Source organism: Puma concolor, chromosome C2 (genome assembly GCF_028749965.1).
Source record: "Puma concolor isolate L17-30 chromosome C2, mPumCon1.1.hap2, whole genome shotgun sequence".
NCBI lineage: Eukaryota > Metazoa > Chordata > Mammalia > Carnivora > Felidae > Puma > Puma concolor.
Genome location: NC_141675.1, coordinates 44,643,343 through 44,669,681, shown reverse-complemented (window position 1 = coordinate 44,669,681; position 26,339 = coordinate 44,643,343). Strand labels below are relative to the sequence as shown.

At 40.3% G+C, this 26,339-nt stretch overlaps 1 protein-coding gene and 1 long non-coding RNA gene across 2 annotated transcripts in view; one reads left to right on the top strand and one right to left on the bottom strand.

Annotated features, from left to right (window-relative positions):
- ANKUB1 (ankyrin repeat and ubiquitin domain containing 1) overlaps positions 1 to 20,194 on the top strand; it is a 28,464-nt gene extending 8,270 nt beyond the window's left edge. The window contains exons 3-6 of the mRNA XM_025914064.2: positions 2,692 to 2,908; positions 12,331 to 12,445; positions 14,578 to 15,516; positions 19,183 to 20,194. Of these exons, the coding sequence (XP_025769849.2) occupies positions 2,692 to 2,908; positions 12,331 to 12,445; positions 14,578 to 15,516; positions 19,183 to 19,312 (1,401 nt within the window). The 3' untranslated portion in view covers positions 19,313 to 20,194. The remainder of the gene's footprint in view (positions 1 to 2,691; positions 2,909 to 12,330; positions 12,446 to 14,577; positions 15,517 to 19,182) is intronic.
- LOC147577223 (uncharacterized) lies at positions 1,270 to 26,324 on the bottom strand. Its single transcript, XR_015240050.1, has 3 exons — positions 26,081 to 26,324; positions 25,793 to 25,915; positions 1,270 to 1,614 (listed from the first exon to the last, which is right to left on the bottom strand). It is a non-coding gene; the product is annotated as an uncharacterized LOC147577223 (long non-coding RNA).
- Positions 26,325 to 26,339: the final 15 nt, after the last annotated feature.

Sequence of the window (26,339 nt, the reverse complement as noted above, 5' to 3'; positions counted from 1 at the left end):
GTTTATTTAACAACATCTGACTTCCTTGAGTATAACTACCAGTGTTCCCTTTAGAAAATTTGAGGAGGGGCATCATAGAGCTAGAGAGATGGCTTTTCTTATGTAGATAGAATGAGTTGGCAAGTTGCTATTAATCAGCACCTACCTGCTCCCCCTCCAAATAACCAACATGAAGAAGTGTCTCCAATATTGGTCTGCTTCATTAGAACTTAAAATGAGCTTTTTCACAAAAATAAGGTTTATAAAATGATAGATAAATAGAGTTAAAATACAAAGAAAACTATATTCCAGATACATTATGAATTAAATGGGCCTGGGAAGTTCCTGGGTGCTAAAAAAAAAAAAAAAAAAAAAAAAAAGAACAAACTCAAAATAAATAAATAAATAAAATAACAAATTCTGTAGTTGTTAATTTTCTTGCAACTTAAGAACCTGGCTTCATTAATAATAATATTTTTTTATTTACAATTTTGATTTTCATCTAAACATTGCCGTATATTTTGCAATTCTAACTTATTACTTGTTTCAGAGCTTTATGTTTACCTAGGTTATAGATGCTTGTGTTTATTCATATTATTAGAAGCTCCTTTTTAACTTAACTCTGTAACATTATGTAATTGCTAGTTAGCTATTAAGAGTGACTTGGGCCTTTGCTATTTTGTTTGCGCATTACACATTTAATTTTAACTATAAATTAGTATCGGTACCAAGGGCTAACAAGAAATCAGAGTAATCATAAAAGAAATAAGGAACAGCTATTATCTAAAATATAATTTTTCTCCCCCCCCCCCACTCTTTTTACTCAGTTTTCATAGAATTTCTTCCTACCTATATATATCACATGGATTAGGTTGGTCTTTAATGCAGCCATAGGAAAACATAAACATGGTGAAAGGGAAAGGGTGAATCCTATGTCCTTTCAATTTTTACTGAGCAGATTTATGAGAAGCTATTGAGTAAAACTGTTCTAAGCACTTCAGACTCAGGAAACAGAGGGCCGGAACCTGTTTCTGGTGATTTGAGTCACTGAAGTGGACCCCAGATCAAAGCTTTGAAGCCTAAATGTTCATCAATAACATTCATTACTCCTTTAAAGCCTCTTTCAAAGAGATCTGCATGTTGATTATATCATGGCAATGTGTGACCTGGGAGGAGGGGAATGAATATAACATATTATAAGCCTGAAACAGGGAGGGGCTCCTGGGGAATCCAAAAATAAATTTTGATAGGAGAAAGGGAGAGAAGAACAGAGGCTGAACAAGAGAGCAATGACTGGCTGGAGCCCCCTTCTCAGTTTTACTTAAGACCCCTCTCCAAGAGTCCCATGTTACAGTGGCAGCACTGTGCATTCAAATCTGCCAAGCCAACAAGAAGCCTTCGAGGAAAAAAATGATTGTCCTGAATCCGATAAAGAAGAAGTAAAGTCAATTTCACTTTTTTTGTTAGAAGAGTGAAAATGTTAATAGTCTTCTCTCCGCCCCCTTCACATTTCCTGTTTCCTGTGTTTTTAGTTTTAGTTTGCCTTGATTCACCTGTTGTTAACAGGAGGATGAACATTTTCCCCAAAGTTTCCATTTTAACTCTACTTCAGATCCATCAGTGCCACTTGCTTTCCTATTTGGATTGCAAAAGAAAAAGAAAAAAGGAAAATTTTCACTTATATTTAGAACTTCCCTTTTTAAAGAGTAAAAATAAATACACATGTTTGTTTTTTTTTTTAAGTCAAACCATACAGACAATGAAAAGCATAAAATGATAAGCCAACTATCCCCCCAATCTTGAACTTGGTTCCACTCCTTAGAGACAACCTCTTAGAAAGGATTTTAAGGGGTGCCTGGGTGGCGCAGTCGGTTGACCGTCCGACTTCAGCCAGGTCACGATCTCGCGGTCCGGGAGTTCGAGCCCCGCGTCAGGCTCTGGGCTGATGGCTCAGAGCCTGGAGCCTGTTTCCGATTCTGTGTCTCCCTCTCTCTCTGCCCCTCCCCCGTTCATGCTCTGTCTCTCTCTGTCCCAAAAATAAATAAACGTTGAAAAAAAAAAAAAAAAGAAAGGATTTTAAAAACTGACCAAAGGTTTAGAATCCATTGTATTTCTTTTTTTTAATGTTTATTTATTTTGAGAAAAAAAAAAAAGAGAGAGAGAAAGCATGAATGTGAGGGGCAGAGAGAGTGGGAGAGAGAGAATCTCAAGCAGGCTCCATGCTGTCAGTGCAGAGCCTGATGCAGGGCTTGATCCCACAACCGTGAGATCATGACCTGAACCAAAATCAAGAGTCAGACACTTAACCAACTGGGCCATGCAAGTGCCCCGAAGAATCCACAGTATTTCCAAATCAATGCACAACATAACAGTGGAGTTGTTTCTCAACCAACACCTCCATAAGTGCAGCTTGGATATAAATTATCAACATGCCTCTTGTGTATCTGGGTTTGTCGACTAAAAAAAGGGGTCTCAAGGCCCTGCCAAGTCTTCTTTATGCTACTCAAAGCAGGAGGACTACTTAATATCCTTGGGACAGAAGAACAAGAGTTAGACCAGAAGCCAGGGAACCTAACTGGCCTTTGCCCTCATCCTTAACACCCATGTCATGGAAGTTACAGGCACTTAGGGCCACCCTCCAAAACGTTTTTCCCTTGCTCCAACCCCAAGACAGTGCTTATTCTTAAGTTCCCTCCTTCTCTTTCCCCTTAGGAAGAAGATAAGCCAACTCTCTATGTGTTCAATGCTGTGACCCAAGAGACAATGCCAATGATGGAGAACATCTCCCTTCTTAGTAAAAGAGTGTCTGATCTGAGAACACTGGTAGCTCTGAGATGTGGCTTTCCCGTGAGTGTCTTCTGTCTCCGGACCCCAAACGGAATGGAGATGTATGACTGCAACACCCTCAGGGACTACCAAACAGACATTGGTACTGCCCACTATATTTGATACTAACTACTGCTCAGCGCTAGGGTTCTTCGATACCAGATTTGCAACAAATGGAGGAATTGTTTCCAAACTAAAACTTCTGTAACCTCAGTGGGGATGTAAATTATCCATACACCTCTCTGGTAGCTGGGTCTGTAGACTAAGAAATAAGAAAGGTCTCATAGCCCTGCCAAGTCTTGTTCTCTTTTCTCAAAGTAGGATAACTTGTTAATATCCTCGGGATAGAAGAGCAAAACTCAGACCAATTTATATGTTTCTCTTTCAAAATATATTTCAAGAATACATAGAAGGAAGTTCAAATACACGTTCTTTTTCTCCTTTTTAACACGAATGGTAGCATGTGAGACTTGCAATCTTATTTTAAGATATTATCAGTTACGTTAATCTTTTAAACAGCATGAAGCAGACACTGTGCAGGCTTTCATCCCTGATGTACAGATTAGTGAGCTGGCATTCATCCCTGATGGACACATTACAACTTTTATTTAAATATTGTACTTCCAGGTTGTGACTGCTGTAGCCATACACCATGAAGACAAAATCAAAGGACCATCAGATTGTTTTAACTCTATTGGAAAATGGTTCAAACCTTACAGAGATTCTTGCTTGAGGTGAATGAATCTTTGTGATAATTAGCAGAAGTTTAGGTAACGTTGTGTTGTCACATTTGTTGCAATGGAATTGGACTTCTCCCAATTTATAGTAGGGCTTTGTAAAGATCATTGAATTAGGCAGTTTTGCTTTTTATAACTGCTAAATTTTCATTTATTGTTATTTCTCTTGACTCTTATATTTGCTAATTCTTTCATGGTACTTTAATTGAGGCTCTCAAAACTTTTGACATCATTTATCATCCTGTTTTTGACCAAAGGAAGTGATGTTCTGGGATTTGTCCTGAGAGCACCTCACAGTAAAGCACATGCCAGTCTGCATGCTTGCTAAGAGATCAGCCCTGCCCAGAAGATGGTGGAGGCTTATGTGAGTAAGGACACACAAGAGGCATTTGTCCCCAAGCAATTTATGATCTAGTTATTTAATGAAACATAAAAGGATACATGAGAAAATTAGGGTGACTGCTCTTCAGGCCTATGGTACTCAGATTATGATATGACAGTTTACAGCTAGAAGAGAATTTAGAAATGGCTTGGTCTAACCTCCAATTTTTATAGATTTAAAGAAAGCAAAAATATTCCAAATGGTTGAATGATTTGCTCAGGATGTGTCAAGGATAAACCAGGCCTCCTAAAATGACCCCCTAGGAATGATGGTTTTCAAATGTCAGGTTCTAGGGGCTCAAGTATGACCAGAGTAGGCTGCTTTGGCCACCATTAGAACACAGGCCATAGGAGGAGAGGCAAGGAAAGAAGAGCCTCAAAGAGAAGGGAGGAAAAGTCTTTGGGCTGCTTCATATCTTTGTGCAAAGCATCCCTAGTGTTCCTCAATAGCTAGTCCACCTTTTTTAACTAGAGGGTAAAGGAGTTATGATCAGCCTGTCTTCCAGGTTCTCCCCTTCCCAGTCAATGAGTCATCCCTGATGCTATCAAGAGTTGAAAATTGACCCCTTTCTAAAGACAGTGGAAAATCAGAAGGCTTCTGAGAAACAGTCAAGCTCATATTGAAAATCAAGGACTTCAGTGGTGCCTGGGTGGCTCAGTTGGTTAAGCATCCAACTCTTGATCTTGGGTCAGGTCATGATTTCGCCATTTGTGAGTTCAAGCCCTGCGTCGGGCTCTGTGCTGACAGCGTAAAGCCTGCTTGGAATTCTCTCTCCCTCTATATCTGTCCCTACCCCACTTGTGTTCTTTCTCTCTCTCAAAATAAAGAAATAAACTTAAAAAAAAAATCAAGGACTTCAGTAGCTCATTTAGTCTGGAAATACTTACTAGCTCATATAGAGAGATGCAAAACTGCTTCTGCACTCCAAGCATTTATAATAAAGTGGTAGAAAGAAGGCATGCACATATTATTTAGTTATAATCCAATAAGTCAGCTCAGTGTAGGCTGAAGGGCTCAAGGGAAGGCATTCTGGAGAATGCCGGTGTGAGCACACAAAGATAATCATCTGAAATGAAGAAGGGAAGACGTTCCAGGCTTCTGAGCCAAAAGAAAAACACAAGCCACAGGTTCACAAACATGGGTTTAATCCAGGGAAGACAAATATCAGGAGACTGTTCCAAAGAGTGGAGGAGCCTCGCTGAGACCAATAGGAAACACAACTGGGGTCAGATTGAGAAGGGTCTTAGGGGTGAGGCAACAGAACTTAATATGTAAGCTTAATATGCTTGCCACCAGAGCCATGTACATTCTGGAACAGAAATGTTTTAGCAGAAGTTTAATCTGGTAGCAAGCAGCATGAAATACAGATAGGAGTGAAGAGAGAAGCAAGGTGATATGCCAACAGGCTTTCTGAGAATCCCAGTATTAACCAATTCCACTAGCAACAGAAGAGATGAATCTGAGAAACCCAGGAAGTAGAGACAGGATGTCAGGCTGAATCATATTTAAGAAGAGGGAAGCACCAAGGCTCTGACACTAGGACGGTGGTGGTAAAATTTGGGAAAAGGAGCTTATGCTTTGGGTCCTGAACTTTAGATATAAAGAAACTCAGAGAGTATGGTTTATTTCCTAAAAGTTACTCTGCTAGTTGGTAGCAAAGTTGTAAGTACATGTGACATCGTCTAAATCTCCTCCATGACAAATATGGGGTGAGGGCTTAATGATGGGTTGGGTTAGCAGATACTGCTGTAGGCGTCCTGCCCATGGGTCAGGGGCCAAGCCCTAGGAGACGTGCTTTCCTGAGAGAGTAAGTACAGAAAGGAACATGTCAAGGGCCAAAGGCCAGTGGTCAGGACATGCTGAAGTCAGGGCAAGTAGACAGAAGAGGAGTCAGAAAAGGAGACATGCAAAGTTGTCAGAAGTGGGAGGGAACTGGGACTTTGCATTGTCACAGATGACAAGGAAGAGACTGTTTTCAGGATGCTGGTAAAAGGCCAAAGACAATGTCTGAGAAAAACTTTTTGATTTGGCTTAAAGGTCACTGGTGAGCTCAGAGCAGTTTTAATAAAAAGGATGGAGACAGAAAGATTTCAGGGATTAAAAAAAAGATAAGTAATTAGAGGATAAAGGATGTTTTTGGTGATAGAATATTTAATGATGAACTTATCAAGAATTTGCCAAAGCTAAACATTCTCTAATATTTGTGATTTTGTGACTTGAGGCTTATTGGTACATCATGTAGGTACAACACACACCCACACACCCACACCCACACCCACCTTTTCTTGTATCAATGTGTATGGGACATTTATATGTTCATTTTAGCCTCATTTCTAGTTTTTTTTAAATTTTTAAATATTTATTTTTTATTGAGAGAGAGAGAGAGAGAGTGCAAGCAGGAGAGGGGCAGAGAGAGGGAGACATAGAATCTGAAGCAGGATCCAGGCTCTGAGCTGTCAGCACAGAGCCCAATGCAGGGCTTGAACTCATGAACCGCAAGATGATGACCTGAGCTGAAGTCAGATGCTTAACTGACTAAGCCACCCAGGCACCACGAGCCTCATTTCTAGTTCTTAAATCTCTATCCTGGCTTTTGCTTTCCTCTTGCTTATCTATGTGCTTGTTTGCTAGTTACTCTGTCTATATTTTCTATATGCTTATAAACTGACATTAATCCTTTCTGGAACAACTGTGCCTTACAAATAAGTGAATGAAGGAATACCTTTCCTTTACAGAATGATGCCATTGGTATTTTTCACTATAAATGCCATGTGGCATGTATTCGTGGCCAGAATGAGCACATTGTATCTCAGAGACTATTCCAGGAGCAGGGTCCTATCAGACCCTAAAATCTCAGCTGGCTCAAAGGCCCTTCTACCAGCCCTTAGGCCCCTTGAAGACCTACACGTTACTTTAATTCATTTTATAAATGAGAAAAATGAGGCTCAAAGAAGTTAAGTGACCAGCTCAAGGTCATACTGCTAATAAATCATAATCACACACTCAGGATTGGGTTCTTTCCAACAATTTATATTGCCAACTTTTATTGGCACCTACTTTTATTCATGCTCTTTAATTTCTGATAAATGTGTTGTTTTGCTTCCCACTAGGGGAAACCCACACCAGAGAAGTGATTTCCATATTCAGGAAGAAAAATCTCAGATCAGAGAGGCAGATATTGACCTCAAAGTATGGATGAGGAATCCGGAACCTTGGGATACAGGGACCACATAGGGAGAAGTTGAAGACAATTCCCTAGAACAGGCACTGTTGCTCATACCTGCTTTCCTGAATGGCTTGGCATGGTGATGGGTTTGCAAGTAGAGAGTGAGCAGATCCAGGTTTTATAAACATATACCATTTTGGGGGTCTTTGAAAAAAATTCAAAATTAAGAAGAGAGGATTAGAAAACTCATATAGTGAGAGGTCCTGAAGCTTAAGTCTCATTAGTTTTACTTCCACTTACAACATAGCATATTTCAAGTAAATTTCTATTTTTCCAACAGAATTCTTAAACTTATGAAGAAATTTAATATGTGACAAAAGAAGCATTACAAACCAACTGGGATGGAAGGATTATCCAATAAATGGTTAACTTGCTTAGAAGTTCTCTGGATTTTCAAAAGTTGAGCATTAAGAGGAAAAGCATCCATTGTTACCTTTGTTCCCTCAGAAATGAGGACTGCTTCATTGCAAGGAACTAAAATTAATAGTTACAACACCTGTAACAATTGTTCCCGGATACGGAGTTAAAGGAGAATAAAATACAGGGCTCGATGGAGGTGCCCTACTGCTGATGAGGATTTAAATCATATAGCCTTCTCTGCAGTTTTCAGAATCGGGGTTCATCGACACTGGACAGGATGATCGAGGAAGAGCTGAGATCCTAATGCTAGGCAACCACTTAGGAAAGGGCAGGTGGGCCAAGAAGAAGGAAGTTAGTCTCAAATAAGTCCTGCTGGTGGGATCCCTGGGATAGGTAGATAGATCAGCCTGCAACTACATTTAGGAAGGCAGAAGTTGATCTCAGGGTGACCCAGCAGGGACCTGGTGGGCGAGCCATAGCATAGCATCAAGGTAGTGAGTGAATGAATAAATAAATAAATTACATAAGAGGTGACAAACCAGACAAGCTAGTTGTTGACATCAGAGGCTCTGACAACACGTAACAGAAATCTAACCCCAGAGATTGGGGTTCAGAGTAAGAACTTCAGCTCCAGGCTCAGAGAATGGATGAACCTCAGTTCTAAAACCCAAAAGGTAGAGTAGGATACTGACATTCTTGTTCTGGGGCACAAGGTGGGGGCTTGGTCAGGAGGGATAAAAAGGCAACTTGCTAGAACTGAGACAATATCTGAGCCAGATGAACAGAAATGCCAACTTCCCACCTGAGCTACTGGCTTAACATATTCCCTTTTACTAGAATTAAGGTTATTTCCTGGCCCTAGAGCTTGGCTGGCTCTTCAGATGGAAGCTGTGCGGCCTCAGCTGTAAAGGATCAAGGAGGCTGCGGTACAGTGTCAATCAGGCTTTTCAATGCTCATCTGTGGATAACAATTTTTTTTAAGAGAGAGGGAGAGCAGGAGCTGGGGACAGGGGCAGAGAGGCAAAGGGAGAGAGAGAGAATCTCAAGCAGGCTCCAAACTCAGCACACAGTCTGATGCGGTTCTCGATCCCATGACCCTGGAATCGTGACCTGAGCCAAAATCAAGAGTTGGACACTCAACTGACTGAGGCACCCAGGGGCCCCTATGGGTAATTTTTATAGTAAACTACAAACACAGCAAATCACTTAAGTCAGGAGATGAAATAAATGTACTTGGAACAGTGTTTAAAGTCCCTTGTTTTCAGTGCTACCCATAGGAGTCAAACCTTTAAATAAGAAAGTTTAAGTACAGCAAGAAGCTTCAGAGCAACTAAATCTATTGCATCAAGGATAATAAACACCTGCAAGTATTTATTATAAACTTACTATGTGTCTGGGCCTGAGGGTATGTATGGATAAGCCAAGTCACACATATTCCCAGTTCCTACTGCCAAGGCCATCATATTGATTCAAAGGCAGTCAGCCAATCTACAGATTGTCCAATGACATCAGCTCTCACAGCTGAGTCAATTAAATTCTTGTTTGGAGACAAAGATAACACAGAGGACAGGAATGTAGGCACAGAAGCCAGATTGCCTAGGTACAACTCCTGATTCCACTACTTACTGGGTATGTAAAACCTGGGCAGTTGACTGAATCTCATAGTGCCTCAGTTTCCTTAGATGTCAAATGGAGAGAATAATACAACCCATACTTAGAATTGTTGTAAATGTTACATTCTCTTATTCACGTAAAGTACTTAGAATAATGGAGAGCATATAATAAACATTCAATGAGTATTAGCTGTTCATATTCAATATATTATTATCATTAATTATTACTAGCCTTGTGAATTCCAATTGGGAAATATAGAGAGACAAAACTGGTTATCAGTGTGGGCAGAAAATTCACGGTGTCATGACGTAAGGTTGGGTCATGGCAAAGCAGTGTTGCACGCATACCTCAGCTACGGCAGGACAAACTGTAAGAAGGCAGGGCAGCCTGTTAGCAGAGAAAGGGAGGAGACACAAAGAGCCAGAGGGCTTGAGAAAGAGACAGAGAGATCCTGGAGCTCCTGGGAGTTGGGGAGTGGCCCATCTTGAGTACTTTTGTTCGCAACGTACAGCAGATCTGGCCCTTGACTCAGTACAATAAACCCCATTTTCCTGAGGGCCTCCTTGCAGCCCAAAAGTATAACTAGAACAGAACCCACAGACTGGATGAGACATAATGCTTGGGCTCAGAGAGTTCTCTGTCAGGGTTTATAAACCGGGAATTCCAAAGCAGAAATGTATTTTTAACAATAAAGACTTTCAACATACATTATGGTAACCAGTTGAACAGTCCTTTTATCTATTGAGAGCAGTGAGCTAATGACATAATTAAGAAGGGCTTCCCGGAGGAGGTGATTCCAGGGTTGCATCATAAACTATTGGCAGGAGGGCGTGGGTAAGAAGTCACAAGAATTCAGACAGCAAAAGGAGAGACCCCAAGACCAGAAACAGCCTATTGTGCACACTGAAGTGCAGGCCAGCCTCCTGGGCTACAAAGGGCTAGGAGGGCAGCAGGTGGCCAAAATGGATTTGGGAAATAGGGTAGAATTTCCTTCAACAAATATTTACTGATCATCCACCATTAGCCAGGCACCACCAAGGAAAGTGAACATAGAGCTGTGAGCAACAGTGGCAAGATTCCTAGCGTCTTGAAGCTTGCAGTTCAGTGGGAAAGGCAAGCAGCACTGAGTAAACAGAAAAAGAGCAAATTTTAAATAGAAATGAGAACTTCTTAGTAAAAGGAAAACAGGATATGGGAATAGGGAGTCATGTGGTAGCATGGGGGGGGGGGAGGCTATTAGATGGTTAGCTAGAAGAGGAGATGACAGTTGAGCAGAGACCTGAATAAAGGGATGAGGAGGCTGGTGGGAGCTTCCGGAGGTAGATTTAGGTGAAAGATCATCTAGGCCTGAAATAGGGTGGAGCCGGGGAGACAGAAGCAAGGAAATGGTTCTTAAACTTTTATGAGATAAACTTTTCAGGCCTTAGCTATTGTGCATGAGAAAAAGGGAAGGACAAAGAGTAACTCCTCAACGTCCAGCTGAGGGAGGTAACAAGGAAGACAGTGGTGCCACAAACTGAGACACAACACAGGAGGAAGAGTAGGTTGAGGAAAGATGAGTGGTCTTTCAGAACGATGGGTTTATAGTGCACTCTCTTAGATGCCTGTGTCCCCAGTAGGGGGACTCTGGAGCTGAAGCAGAGGCCTGGTGTGGAGATTTGGACTTTGGAATGAACGCCATGTGGGTGGTCAGTGAAGCCAACAGCATCACTGAGATTGCCTTAGTCAGCCAATATTCAGTGAGCACTTATTAAGTGCCAGGCTATGTGGCAAGTCTTGAAGGAACTTTCTTTTTAGTGAGGACATGAAAAACAAAAAAGTCCAAACAAGAAAAATGATTTAAAGTACTGATGATAGGAGCTATGAAGAAGTTAAAATAAAGTCATAGGATAAAGACTAAAGGAGTTGGGGGGCAGGGGGCAGTGGTGGCCAAGAGGGTCCTTTGTGAGGACATGATGCTTGAACTGAAAACTGAATAGGGACACTATCCTGTGAAAAGCTGGATGAAGACCCTTTGAAGCAAAAGAAATTACAAGTCTTCAGGTCTTGAGATGGGAGTAGACGTAGTGTGTCTGAAGGACAGGTAAAAGGTCAGAGTGGCTGGGACAGAGTGAGTGAGCCAGACAGGAAGGAGATTGGGTTTTATCCTGGGGGAATGTGTAGAGAAAGAAAAGAAGGCTGAGGAAAGAAGATTCCTAAAAAACACCAGCCTGAAAGACAAAGGGTATGAGGTGCTACCTAGCATAGACCAGGAGAGAGTAGACTTTTGAGGAGCAAGTGACAAATTCTCCAGCAGCAGGATGCCTGGGTGGCTCAGTGAGTTGAGTGTGTGACTCTTGATTTCAGCTCAGGTCATGATCCTAGAGTCTTGGGATCAGGCTGCATGCTGAATGTGGAGCCTGCTTGGGATTCTCTCTCTCTCTTCCTCTGCCCTTCTCCCCTACTTGCACTTCCTCTCTTTCCCCATTAAAAAAAAAAAAAAAAACTCTCCAGTGGCAATGAACACATTACTTTCATGTTCATAATACAGAATATCTATTTTGTGAAGGATAAAACAAAAGGATCATTCAACTCCACCCACAGCCCGCTTGTAAGCTAACGGCCCCAAAAGCCCATTAGTCCTGTCACAGTTTCTTCAGTTTCCTTTTCCAACATACTGGCTTCAGTTGACATGGTGATGTATAAATTTTTTTAATGTTTATTTATTTTTGAGAGAGAGAGAAAGAGTATAAGCAGGGGAGGGGCAGAGAGAAAGGGGGACACAGTATCCGAAGCAGGCTCCAGACTCTGAGCTGTTAGCACAGAGTCCAATGTAGGGCTAGAACTCACGAACCGTGAGATCATGACCTGAGCCAAAGATAGATGCTTAACCGATTGAGCCATCCAGGCGCCCCTACATGGTGATGTATATGTCAGCACGGAATCAATGTCCACAGGACTATTTTAAGATAGGTGCAAAAAAGTATTGCAGCTTATATGCAATTGCTGTGCAGCTGGGAAAACGGAAGTGCACAGAAGTTAAATGGCTTTTCCAAGTGACAGCAGGCCTAAGCTAAAAATAGCATCCCTGTCTACTTAGTCCAAGGTTACTTTTCGATTTGCATCTAGCTTGTGCCTCTGTTGAAGAAAGCTATCCTTAGAAGTTTTATGGATTTCCAAACCACAGTGATAGACTGGGATGATTAACTGCCTCTCTTGATCCACAGGCACAACACTTCGTTTGGACGTCTGGGATGGATGGAAGGAATTTCTGATGGGTTGTCTTCTGGGACAAAAACTTAAAGTCCAACGCTATTTATCAAATGAAGGACCAGTACTCAAGTATGGAGATAAGACAAATGCTAAATTAAGTAATTTTTACTGAACTTCCATAGGACCTTGAGCCATCAATTCACTCTACAGCTGGAGTGCCGCACCATGCCAATTCCACTTAGCATGAATTAACCTGAAATTATTATTGAGATATTTGCTGGAAAAAGATAGCAGGGATGTCACCAAGGCTGACTGCCTTTGGTGATGGATTGCAATTCAGGTAGACTTTCCTCAGGAAACACTAACTATTTAAATAAGTGATGTCAGTTTGGTTTGGAAATCAGACTTTTAACAGCACTTTGAAAGCCCGTCAGAGTAAGTACCTTGCTACCCTCATATTCAATTATCCTAAAAAGCACTGATTGCTAACTGATTGGCTGAAACATTGGCTGCCTCTCCCTAAGCTCCCAAGGAATTTTTCAAACTGCTTTTAATACAAGCCTTCATACTTTTGCCATACATGAACACGTGTGACTGGGGCAGTGGATGGTAGGCTCAGAGAAGCAAATGGAAGGGAGGAAAAAAAAAAAAGATATTCCAAAATTGATGGAACCACATGAACAAAGTCCCAGGGGGCAAGAGAATAGCTTCAAAGAACTGAAACAAGTTCCACATGGTAGGTCATGAAGTGAGAGGGAGCTAGTGGCCGGAGGCTAGAAGGATAAGGAGAGGCCAGCTCTTGCAGGCACCTGTAGGAATGTGAAGGAACTTGGGCTTTATCTTTTAAGTGCTGGTGAGACATTGAAGGTAGAGAAAAGCCATGATGAGACCTGCATTTTAGAACATTGCTCTGGTTGCAGTGTGAGGAATAGAGGCAGGCAGGGGACAGGGAGATAGTCAAGAGGTAACAGTGGCCTGAACGAAGCTTATGACAGCAGAGGTGTGGCTAAGAAAACTCGACTGTGAAAAGATGCATTTAGAAGATAGAATCAGTTAGTCTAGGTAACAATATGAAGGCCAGTTAGTCCATCCAAGAGGGACTCTTCTCCCCAAAATAAGAAAACTGATCACATTCAGAGATGCTGATTTGCACTAATGAATTTTGGGAAAAAAAAAAAAATGATGTGTGAACCAAAATGCCACTGTATTAAGGCATAACTCTAATTAGTTATAATCTAACTGTGGGTCCTGGAGACCCACATGTTCTGAGAAGGTCATCTCCTCGTACAGGAAAACTACACAGGAAGCCGCATACACAACAAAAGATGGTGGTGAGCATGTAATCAGAGACAGGAGGGTCAGTTGGTTTTGGATGTAGGTGGTTTTGGATGATTTCAGGCAAGCTTGCCTCCATCTCTATAATGGGGTCCGATAGCCCTGCCCAAGTATATCCTGGACAATACTTAGTGGACTCTGTCTAGGTTTGCCTCCCTAATTCTTATTTCTCTGAACAGCCCCCACCAGTCATTCGACTTACGCTTTATGGGGTATTGGAGGGATAGTAGGAAGGCCAGTGTGGCTCTAGGACAGTGATAGGAAAGGGGGTTGTGGAAAGTGGGGCAGGAGAGCGGGGCAGGGGCCTGATTGTAAGAGGCCTTGTAGGTCAAGGTGAGGAGTTAGGATTTCAATTGCAATGGGATGCTATTGGAAGGTTCGGAACAGAGGATAAACTATCTCCCGTTTCGGGAATAAAAAGGTCACTGAGCGCTGTGTGAGGAAAAGCCCGTAGGGAAATACAAGGAGGTGGGAGACAGTTAGGAGACTATGGCACTGGGGCTGGTGGGAGTGCAACGTAGTGGTTTAGATCTGAATAGCAGTAGAGACTTTGAGAAGCCAGAAAATAAGGGCTGATGGTAGAAAAGACAAAACAAACATAGAAATCCATATTTCTAAATGTGCTGGATTTCTTCCAGTACTTTCCCAATTAATATAAAGGTTACTGTTTTCACTGGGACTTTGAGTTTCATAAAAAAGAAAACCACTCCAAGGAGCCCACTTTGAATTATTTGCCTGTGCATAATGGGATAATCTATACAAGCAGGATCTGTGCAGTTTAAGCTATATATTACCATACACCTTTCCTGAGAACATTCTATGTAAAAGTTAAGAAGAAATAAATATCTTAACTAGTATGTTTTGTAACTACATTATCAGTTTGCTGACTTACTAAACACCCACTCCCACTTGTTTCATTCATTCAGGTATCAGAAAAAGGTAGCCCTGTTCATCGCTGCCTTCTATGGGTACATCGAGCTCACTGAATGGGCCCTGAAGCAGGGCGTGCGGCCCGATGAGGCTGTCGGTGTTCACCCCTATCGAGCATGGTGCCATGAAGCCCTTCATGCAGATGTCTCTAAATGCCCCATTCATGCAGCTGCAGAAGCGGGCCAACTGTTGATTCTGAAGGCCTTTGTCAACTGCAGCGTGCTGTGCCTGGAATGTAAAAACGCAGCGGGGCAGATCCCCCTGACCATTGCATTTAAACACAAGCATAAAGACTGTGTATTGTATTTATTGAGCAAAATGTGGTCCACGGTTTCTTTTCCGAAAATATCAGTTCCCATGAGGATTTATATTAAAATAAAACAATGGGTCCTCAAAGCTCAGAGTCACAACCTTAATAAAAGCCAGCTTTGCGGCGCAAGGGTCCTTGGGGCAAAAGTTGGAGACACTGTGATGGTGGATGGTTTCACCACACCGCAAATGACCTCCAAGGGCTGGCATAAGGCTCAGAACAAGGACTCACAAAGCACTGTGAGTAAGCTACCACCTCTCAAGGAAGAAACTGCAAGCAAGAAACCTGTCAATCCTTTGGCAATTTCACAGCAGATCACAAGACGACAAACCTTGAAATTACCTCCACCGGTAGATGCAAATACGTTCTTTAAATTACAAAGACAGCAACAACAAAATCAGAAAAAAATTACTGCTGCAGCTAAGAAAAAAGAAAAGTTCATAAAAAATACATATCTCCCTCAAATCCCCCTCCCTCCAGTTTCAAGAGTGGGCTATTCACACCCATCTTTTTACTATGCAACACCCAGTGCTGACTTTTTACTCAAATCGTCCTTTGCGTGCTTCTCAGAGCACAGTGGTAAGACTCCAAGGGAGAATGCCATCTACTGCTTAGCCATGGCCAGGTAACGTTTTCTCTTTAAATACATAAGGACAAACCTTTAATAGGGCCGCTCTAGGGCAGGAAGTGGTCCATGAAGTCCTAGCATGCCATATAATGTAATACAGGTTGTACGAATGCATCAGTATCCAGCTTCAAGGACCTCATCTTAGCCTTGTGTCTAGGACAAAATGAACTGATTTTACTGGCCAATCCAATCTGTGTAGTATCTGTGTAGTAAAAATCATTTTACTCCTCAGGCTTTCGGAAAGAAAAGAGACAGTAGAAAGAGTTGTCTCTCTCTCTCTGTGTCTCTCTCTCTCTGTCTCTCTCTCATTCTCTCTCTCTCCTTCCCTCTATCCCATCCCCCACTCACATGTTCTTTCTCTCTAAAAATAAAATAAAAATAACAAGGCCCCTTGACTCTTTTTTTAACTAATAAGAAATTGTTAATAATTAAAGGGAGAAGGGAGAGACTTGAAATGGGGGAGAGACACATCAAAAGTGTCATGGAAGACTGGATGGTAATGAAAGTGGAAGGAAAGAAAGGAACAAGTGAATAACAGACTGAACCATAAAGACTTCAGCTGACTTACTGGGCAAGATATATTGGTTGGGAAAGATCTATATTGGACAGGGTGATAGAGTTGACATTAATATTTAAGGTCAGCTTAAAAAGTAATCCATTGTCACATTTAAAGACAAAAACCAGTGTATCAGGAGTGGACTTTTCAGGCACATTCATTTCATAAGATAAAATTTGACATATTGGTCATCAGATTTCACTGAAAACACAACTCTGATCAGATCTCAGGTCCCATCCATTACTTATGTGTTTTTTTTGCGTTCTAATATTACAGTAGAATATAGATTTATGAGTGGTTTTCCCCCTTACTCAATATAATGAAAAGGAAAGAAAAAAAAACAAGGCTAGATTGTTTCAGTTGCCTTTCAGTATTTGTCTTTATTTCCACTCTACTTTATTTCAGCTAAGCTGTTGCCACCTAGTGGTCAGAGTAATTGGGCTATAAAACTGGCAAAATTTGGAACAGCACAATGAAACTAACTGCTTAACAACTTTAATTTTCATAATTCATGAGCTATCTCTGACTAGAATGTAAAAGAGATAATCTAAAATTCTAGAAAAATACCCAAGAAAATTATTAATTGAAAACATTGGGGTGCCTGGGTGGCTCAGTTGGGTAAGCACCAGACTCTTGATTTCGGCTTGGGTCATGAACTTGTGGTTGGTGAGCTCAAGCCCCACATTGGGCTCTTTGTTGACAGTGAGGAGTCTGCTTGGGATTCTCTCTCCTTCTCTCTCTGCTCCTCCCCTGTGCATGCATGTACGCAAGAGCGCTCTCTCTCTCAAAATAAATAAACATTAAAAAATTATATAGTTGGGGCGCCTGGGTGGCTCAGTCGGTTAAGCGTCCAACTTCAGCTCAGGTCACGATCTCATGGTCCATGAGTTCGAGCCCCACGTCGGGCTCTGGGCTGATGATGGCCCAGAGCCTGGAGCCTGCTTCCGATTCTGTGTCTCCCTCTCTCTCTGACCCTCCCCCGTTCATGCTCTGCCTCTCTCTGTCTCAAAAATAAATAAAAACGTTAAAAAAAAATTATATAGTTATCTTAAAATCATGCTGTAAACATAAGAAAGGAAGCACTGATTAGTTTTATCAATAGATGTACATTAGAAATCAAAAGATGCGCTTTTAAAACATTCTTAAGTGCTTATTATGTCCCAGTGAAGTGCTAGGCAGAATGCAAACATGCAAAGGTAAAGCAAGGAGTTAATCCAGAACATTAATGATGAATGAGGCAAACTTGGATGGAGTTCAAATATTTGAAATACTAAGGTAATTTTATGCAAGATTGCTTCTGATAGAATTGGTGGAAGCCCTTTAAATTTCAAGAACTTTGCCAGACAAAAAGGGTGGTGGTAAAGAAAAGGAGCCAGGTACAGGTGCCAACATGGTCAAGGGCACTGCTTTATGAAAGGGTAAGAGAGAAATTTAGTTTTCAAAGAAGTCAGCAGATCTGCAAAAGGCATTTTAGGGGACAGGGAGAAACCGGCTGAAGATGAAACTAGCAAGGTAGACTGCATCTGCATGGAGAAGCGTCTTGGGTGCCCAAGTGGAGAGTGCGCTTCTTGTTAGGAAGTAGGTAGGAAGATCACGGAAGTTCTTTTTTTTTTTTTTTTTTTTTTTAATCAGACAAGTCACATAATCAGTTTGTGTTTATTCTGGAAGATGTATCTGGTGGAGATGTGTGTTAGAGTCACTGGGAAGAAGTCTTATTGAAGCTGTGGAAGGCCTACAGTAGAGTTAGGAGGCTTCAATAAAGGAAGCAAAGAATAATAAAGACCTGGACTAGAGCAGAAATAGTAGGGAAGAGGAGAAAAGCCAAATATGACAGATACTTCTGAGGAACAATCTGCAAACTTTGATTGCTAATTAGATGTAGAAGTAGAGAGAGAAGGAGGAATTGAGTTTTATTTCTAGAGTTAGACATGGTGAGGAGATAGCAAAGTCACTGTGTTATTAGAGCAAGGATACTGAAAGGGGCAGGTTTAGAAAGAAGATAAAAGACATGGAAATTGGAAGTGTCAGTCAGGATTTAGGAGTCATGGATATGTGAGTTGAAGCAATTGGTAAATAAGGCCTCCCAGGATGAGGGTGCAGAGAGAGAGGAAGACAAAAAGGACAGAACCTCAGAGGACCCCTCTAAAGTAAATCACATTTGGGATGCCTGGGTGGCTCAGTTGGTTAAGCATGTGACTCTTGGTTTTGGCTCAGGTCACGATCTCATGTTTTTGTGGGTTCAAGCCCTGTGTCCAGCTCCATGCTGAGGTGCGGAGCCTGCTTAGGATTTTCTGTCTCCCTCTCTTGCTGCCCCTCCCCCACTTGCACTATGTCTTTCTCAAAATAGATAAGTAAACCTAAAAAAAATAAAGTAAATCACATTTATATCCTACAAAGTAGGAGTAATGATATTCAAATCTACAAGTCCTTATTAGCATATAGTCAGGGAATAGCTACTATAAAACATTAAATTTCACTGCATTTCAGTTAAAGCCTATTTAATATCATTTTTTGAATTAAAAACATTTTTTTTTATTTTAGAGAGAGTGTACAAGCAGGGGAGAGAGGCAGAGGGAGAGAGAGAGAATCCTAAGCAGACTGCACACTCAGCGCGGAGCCTGATACAGGACTGAACCCTTGACACTGAGATCATGACCTGAGCCAAAATCAAGAGTCTGACACTTAACTGACTGAGCCCACCCAGGCTCCCCAAGGCTATTTAATATCTTGTCAATGAAAAATAACATGTTTCTGTTGTGGAGGAAAAGGAAGAGAAGGGAGACACCAGAGAATATATCATCTATATAAGGATGCCTGGGGATACAGAAAAAGGTTCAAGCTAGAGAATTCTGTATGACATTGATTGGTTTTCTGATTCTAGGTGTGAGTGCTAAATTTCTAGTATTGCTTGGGAAAATAACACTTCCACTGCTTCACAAGGAACCAGTTTCAGAAAGATTCCAACTTTCTATTTTATAACCTATCTGTGTGAGAAGATAAACTAGCCACAGTTACAAAATGAACCTTAAGACTTCTATCATTTCAGCAACAAACAGGGACAAGATTGGACTTCCTTACAATTTTTTTTTTGTCTTGTTTTCTTGCAGTGCCTTTAAAGAGAAACGATGGCTTCAGCAGTTAGGAATAGCAAGAGTTCTAGCCAAAAAGAGCATTTCTAACCTGACCACACAAGGAGGCCTGACAGCATGTGAAAATCCTCCAGAAATTGTGCTTTGAAGAGTCATGACAACCTCAGTTTGGGCAAAGACCTGATCAAACAGAACCTTCAGTTCTAATGTTAACATTTCAAGTAATTAATGCTATAAGTTCTAATAATAGTTCTAATGCTACACAACTATCAACAGGATATTTAATATCTAACACCAGGTTTTCTTGAATTCCATCACTGGCAGTGAACATTCCAGGCATGTGTTTTGCATAGTTTGAGAAAGAATCTATAAGAAATGGAAGGTAGTAGTCGCCTTACAGAGTAGGAAAACTGGAAGGATGGGAACAAAGAATGGGGGTGAGAACTTTTACAGTTTCTCTTTTTTTGTTTTCCTGGGTTTATTTTTAATGCTTTCTTTTTTTTAAAAACCATATTAATGTAGAACATAATAAAAATAAATTCATTTTAAAAGTAGGACGGTTACAAACATCCTCCTACAAAAGTCAAGTTCTGGTCTTAGATATCTTTTGAACTTCTGCTAAAACATTGCTTTCCATTAATTTTTTTAAATTGATACACACAGTGAATTGCACAAATCTTAAACATAAGATTCTATGGCTCTGACAAATATATACATCAATATAACCAATACCCCAGTCAAGATGCAAATACTTCCATTTCCCCAGAAAGTCTCTCCAAGTTCCTATAACTAAGTCCATCCTAATCCCCTATAGGCATCCACTTCTCTGATTTCTGTACCCATGCATAAAGTTTTCTAGTCAAAGAAATCATACGATTGGTCACTTCTGTTTGCTTTTGTTGCTCCGTGTAATATTTATGCTGTTGCATGTATCAATAGCATATTCTTTTCTCTCTCTCTGTAGTGATATTCTTTTTCATTCCTGGTATTGGTAACTTTTGCTTTCTCTACTTTTCTTTTTGTCATAAAGAGTCTTGCTGATGACTTATTGTTATTAAACATAAATGGTTTTTATCAATTTTAATAGTTTAGTTTTTACAATGAACTATTCCTTTTAATTCTTTCTATTGTATATTTGTGTTCTAATTTGTTTCTTTTTTTTTTTTTACAGTTTTTACTTCTCTGATTAAAATTTTCATCTGTCATCCAATGTTTTGGACATATTATTCATAGTTATTTTGGAGTCTAGGTCTAATAACTCCAATATCTCTACTTCCTTCATTCAGATCTTTCTTTGACTTTTCTTTATTACCTAGTATATTCCATTGTATGGATACACCATAATTTATCTGTTCAGCTGTATGTGTATTTGGGTTGCCTATAGTTCTGTGTTATTGTGAATAAAACTACTATGAATATTATTGTAAAGGTCTTTTCCTGGACATAAGCTTTCATTTTTCTTCGGCAAATACCTAGGAGTGGAATTATTGGATAATATATTGGATAAATGTATATTTAACATTATAAGAAATTGCATAACAGTTCTCCAAAGTGGTTTTATGATTTTATACTCCCATTAACAACGTACAAATGTTCTGATTGTTTCACATACTTGTCAAAATTTGGTGTCATCAGTGTTTTTGATTTTGTTATTCTAGCGGATTTGAAATGACATTTCATTATGGTATTAATTTACATTTCCTTGATGACTAATGATACTTCAGGCTTTTTCATGTGCTTATTGGTCATTTGTATATCTTTTGTGAAGTATCAACTCAAGAGTTTTGCCCATCCGAAATATTGGGTTGTCTTTTAATTATTAGTTTATTGGAGATTTTTACATACTCATGATACAAATTCTCTGTATGATACAAATACATACAGATATATGTATTGCAAATATTTTTTCACAGGCTGTGGCTCACTTTTTTATTTTATTAATGGTGCCTTTTGACGAATGAAAGTTTTTAACTTTGATGAAGTACAATTTATCATTTTTTTTCTTTTATGGTTAACGTCTTCCATTTTCTCTTTAAGAATCCTCTGCCTATCTCAAAGTTGTGAAGGTATTCTCGTATGTTTTCTTCTAGAGGTTTCATAGTTTTAGTTTTTACGTTAGGTCTATAGTCCATCTTGAATTACGTTTGTGTGTGTAATATGACGTGAGCATCAGGATTCATTTTTTCCCCCTGTTTATCAAATTGCTGTAGCACCAGTTGTTGAAAAAACCATCTTTTCTCTCATTGAATTACCTTGGTATCTTTGTCAAATATCAGTTTACAATACTTATGGATCTATTTCCAGACTTTTGTTCCATTGATCTACTTACTTATAATTATACTATACCACACTGTCTTAATTACTATAGTTTTATAGTGGGCTTTGAAATCAGGTAGTATGACTATTCCAGCTTTGTTCTTCTTTTTCCAAGTTTGTTTTGGCTTTTCTTAGTTTGTTTCCAACAACTAACAAACTTAGTTTGTTTTCTTAGTTTGGCTTTCCAAGTTTGTTTCCTTTCATTTCCATATAGATTTTTTTTTATTTTTTTAACATTTATTTATTAAAATAAATGTCTCTAAAGAGATACAGAGCGAGAAAGAGCATGAGTGGGGAAGGGGCGGGGAATGGGGGGGGGGGGGACACAGAATTGGAAGCAGGCTCCAGGCTCCGAGCTGTCAGCACAGAGCCCAACATGGGGCTCAAACCCACAGACTGCAAGATCATGACCTGAGCCGAAGTTGGACGCTCAACTGACTGAGCCACCCATGTGCCCCTTTCCATATAGATTTTTAAATAAACTTGTCATTCTCTATAAAAAAAAAAACCTGTTGGGATTTTGATAGGGCACAAGTGATATCTTAATAATATCGAATTTTGCAACCCATGATGTATTTCTCTATCCATGGTATATGTCACCATTTATTTATATCTTCCTCTATTTCTTTCATCATTTTTTTTTTAGTTTTTGGTGTAAAACTCTTGTTAAAATTTTCTTTTTAAATTTTTAATGTTTTTATTTATTTTTGAGACAGAGAGAGACAGATCATGAGCAGGGGAGGGGCAGAGAAAGAGGGAGACACAGAATCCGAAGCAGTCTCCAGGCTCTGAGCTGTTAGCACAGAGCCTGATGCGGGGCTTGAACTCACGGACTGTGAGATCATGACCTGAGCTAAAGTCGGACGCTTAACTGACTGAGCCACCCAGGCGCCCCCCTAAAGTTCATTTTTTAAAAATACCTTTAAGTTTCAAGTTAGATATTTGGAGTTGGGCCACATAGAAGATTAATGTAAAAGAAAATACAAAGATGATGCCAAATAGATATAAGGCAGCATGTGTATAGGTGCTAGTTCATTGTAGAGACAAGAAGGGATGGATAGTAACTGGAAGAGGACCCAGGTTCTGGGGCACTGGTAACATTATATTTCTTGATCTGGGTAACTAGGTGTGTTCAATATGAGAAAATTCAACAAAAAGTATTTTTTATCTTTTCCATTTTATGTACCTATTTTATAATCCAATTGAAAAGGTGAACTAAAATAATTTTAAAAAAATCAAAGGAACTAATTCATGCATTTTGCGCCAGATTCAGACCCATGAGAGGGCAATCCATGTGAGTGATGGGTATGACCAGGCTCTTATCCTCTTGACAGTATGTATGCTGAACCGAACTGCAATTCCTTGCAGAGGATGATAATATTTTACATAACATTGAAACACAGCCAAGGAAATTCTGGTGCAAAGATTCTGGGGCTGGGATGTCTGAGAAGGAAAAAGGAATGTGGGGATATCTCAAGGAAAAGGAAAGTGGATGAGGTGGAGGGAAATAGAAAAATAAGGAAAGCATGCGAGAGGACAATTGATATGAACTCTTTTTCCCTGCCAAAATCCAATGAAAAAATACTGAGTATACTTTCTTCACTTTAGCCCCAGAAGTAAAATGGCACGAAGTGACTTTAAGACCTTACGTACTTACAATGTAATACAGTTGTAAAGCATTAGTATTAGCATGTATAGGCATACCCTGGGACACTTAGCCTGAATCTTATTGGAATCAGAGTTAATCAGTTAATCAGTAGAAGTTGCTACCTTCTCTGTGGGGTTCCAAATCATTTTGTTCAAACCTCAAGTATTAGCTCATCATACTCATATTGACTTCACCTAATTGTCCCCCTCAATTTATTGTCATCGTGTAGAGGGAAAGACATTGTTTTGTTCACCTCCAAACTGCCAAGGCATAGCATATGCTTGCACCTTTGAGTAATTGCTCAACAAACATTTGTTGCATCAAATGAATGGATTTTAGGATGACTATGCACACAGAATTCTCAAAGATTGGGCACATAAAATCTTCTATAAAATAGAAATGCTCCAGTTTGCAAATCTTTCAGTTGTTTAACATTAATTCATTGTTTAATTTGATCATTAAAATAAATTTCTTGGGGTTCCTGGGTAGCTCAGTTGGTTAAGTGTCCAACTCTTGATTTTGGCCCAGGTCACAGTCTCACTGTTCGTGAGTTTGTGCCCTACACTGGGCTCTGTGCTGATGGTGCAGAGCCTGCGTGGGATTCTGTCTCCCTCTCTCTCTGCCCCTCCCCAGCTTGCTTTCCATCGCTCTCTCTCAAAATAAATAAATATTTAAAAATTCCTTAATGTGAACTTATTAATTCATTTAAGCATGATAACAGCCCTGTATGGCACAGAAGGGCAATCATCATTAAAACACCCGTGGAGATGACACTAAAGTAAAGGAGACAATCAAGTGAAGTCAATACAGTATAATGGGGCACCTGGGTGGCTCAGTCGGATGAGCGTCTGACTCTTGATTTTGGCTCAAGTCAGGATTCCGGAGTTGTGGGATTGAGCCCCAGCTTGTGGAATCACGCCCTATGTTGGGCTTCGTACTGAGCATGGAGCCTGCCTAAACTCCTCTCTCTCCCTCTTCCTCTGCCCCTCCACTGTTTGCATGCACACTCTCTGGCTCTCTTTCTCTCTCAAAAAAAAAAAAAAAAAAAAAAAAAAAAATCAAGAGGCTAAGTTTATAACATTTAAAAACAACTTGTTGGAGGCCTTATAGGAAGTGTGAAAGCCAGATCTGGAATCTAGACTTCAGATTTTGCATTCAGGTAATTTCCTCTAAACTATGATATGACATTTAGTAATAAAACATTGCTCTGGGGGTGCCTGGGTGGCTCAGTTGGTTGAGTGTCTGACTTCAGCTCAAGTCATGATCTCACAGCTTGTGAGTTCCAGCCCCACATCAGGCTCTGTACTAACAGCACAGGACCTGGAGCCTGCTTCTGATTCTGTGTCTCCCTCTCTCTCTGCCCCTCCCCCACTCATGCTCTGCTGCTCCTGTCTCAAAAATAAATAAACATTTACAAAATTTTTTTTAAAAACAAACAAAAAAAAACGTTGCTCTGTAAACTATCCCAGGGAGTTCTAACTCCCAGGCTGTTTCCCCCCAGCTATAACTTGGCTTCTTGACCACTTTCTTTGGCCACTCCATTCTGTTACTTCTATTCACCACCTTCACCCCCGCCACCCGCATTTTTAGTCCCTGAGATCACAGGGAAGAAAGGCTATATCATATTGGCATAGTATTATATCTACTTGTAGATTCATTTAGGCATTTCTTATTCCCCATGAAGGTATGATTCTTGAAGTATCTCCTTTGTGCCAGCTGAAACTGGTTCCTACTGCAATGATCCCCTCATTAACCCATGGATTCACTACAATCTTTGACATGTGTCCATTATATATTTGTCAAAAAATCATGATTTTACTTTTTTCTGAAAACTATTCTTAAATAATAGACATTTTCTCAATTAGGAATAAAAGCTTCTTCAGGAAACGATGCTATTTTTGCTGATCTCCAACTTACAGTCTAAGAAAATATTGTGCTCTCTCTGCAAATGCTGCTTCAAGACCTAACTGACAAATTTAAAGACATTCCTTTCTGTGCCCCTCCTTTCTGTGGAGGAAACAATTTCAACGTGAAGGACAAGGTACACACAGCAAACAGAGCTAAAACAACTTCCAATTTTAATTTCTGCCCAGGAGATCGTATAGAGAGAATTATCTCAATCCCTACATATAACAATAGATATGAAATCTCTCTCTACTCCCTCTTCTCTTTCCCCCCACCAACTTCCCCACCAAGGGGGGTGAGATTTGGAAAGTCCTGTTCCTATCAATTGGCAATTCCATAGTCTCCGATATTTGAACCACAGCAGGTGAGAAGAAAAAGCTGGGAAAAGACCCAAATTTTCACACTGTCTCAACACATAAAGATAAAAATATTCTTCTGAACTCCGCAAGCATCAGTCATTGTTGTCATCATCATCTTTTTTTTTTTTTAATGTTTATTTATTTATTTTTGAGAGACAAAGAGAAAGAGAGAGCGCACAAGCAGGGGAGGGGCAGAGAGAGATGGAGACAGAATCCCTAAAGCAGGCTCCTCGCGCTGTCAGCACGGAGCCCAATGCTGGGGTCAAACCCACACACCGTGAGATCCTGACCCGAACCAAAAACGAGAGTCAGAGTTTTCAACCAACTGACCCACCCAGGCACCCCTTGTCATCATCATCTTTATCTTAATTCATAATCACTCCTAGAAATTGTTACAAACCTTCAGGTTTCAGCCTGCTGTGTAGAATGATGGGCTTTGGAGCAGGTCGTCAAGGGATCTGACCCTCTCCTTCCAGCTGTGTCTCTGGCTTATTATGTGATCTTTGGAGCTTTGATTCGTCATCTGTAAAAACGAGGTCATAGCTCTTGAGCGAATTAAATAAGATCAATCAAATAAGATAACATATACAAAAACTCTGTGCAAACTAATAGCTCTATAAAAGTTAGTTTCAGTCGCTTGACCTTTCTCTGTTTCCTTATCCCTCATGGGAACAATAATGGTACCTACCTCATAGAATTCTTCTCAACTCTAAATAAGTAAATACATGTAAGAACATTTCCTGATACAGTGCTTAATACATGTTAGCTATTGATATTATTCATGTAGGCTCCACATGGGGGCGTGCAGGATTTTAAACGTCGTTTCATCTTCCACGGAGCATGGCACCGCGCATCCACCAGGCTACGTCTTTTCAAAACGATTTGCTAGCGGAAGAATCTTTCAACTCCTGAATACACCATCGGCGGATGTTCGAGTGTAGGACTCA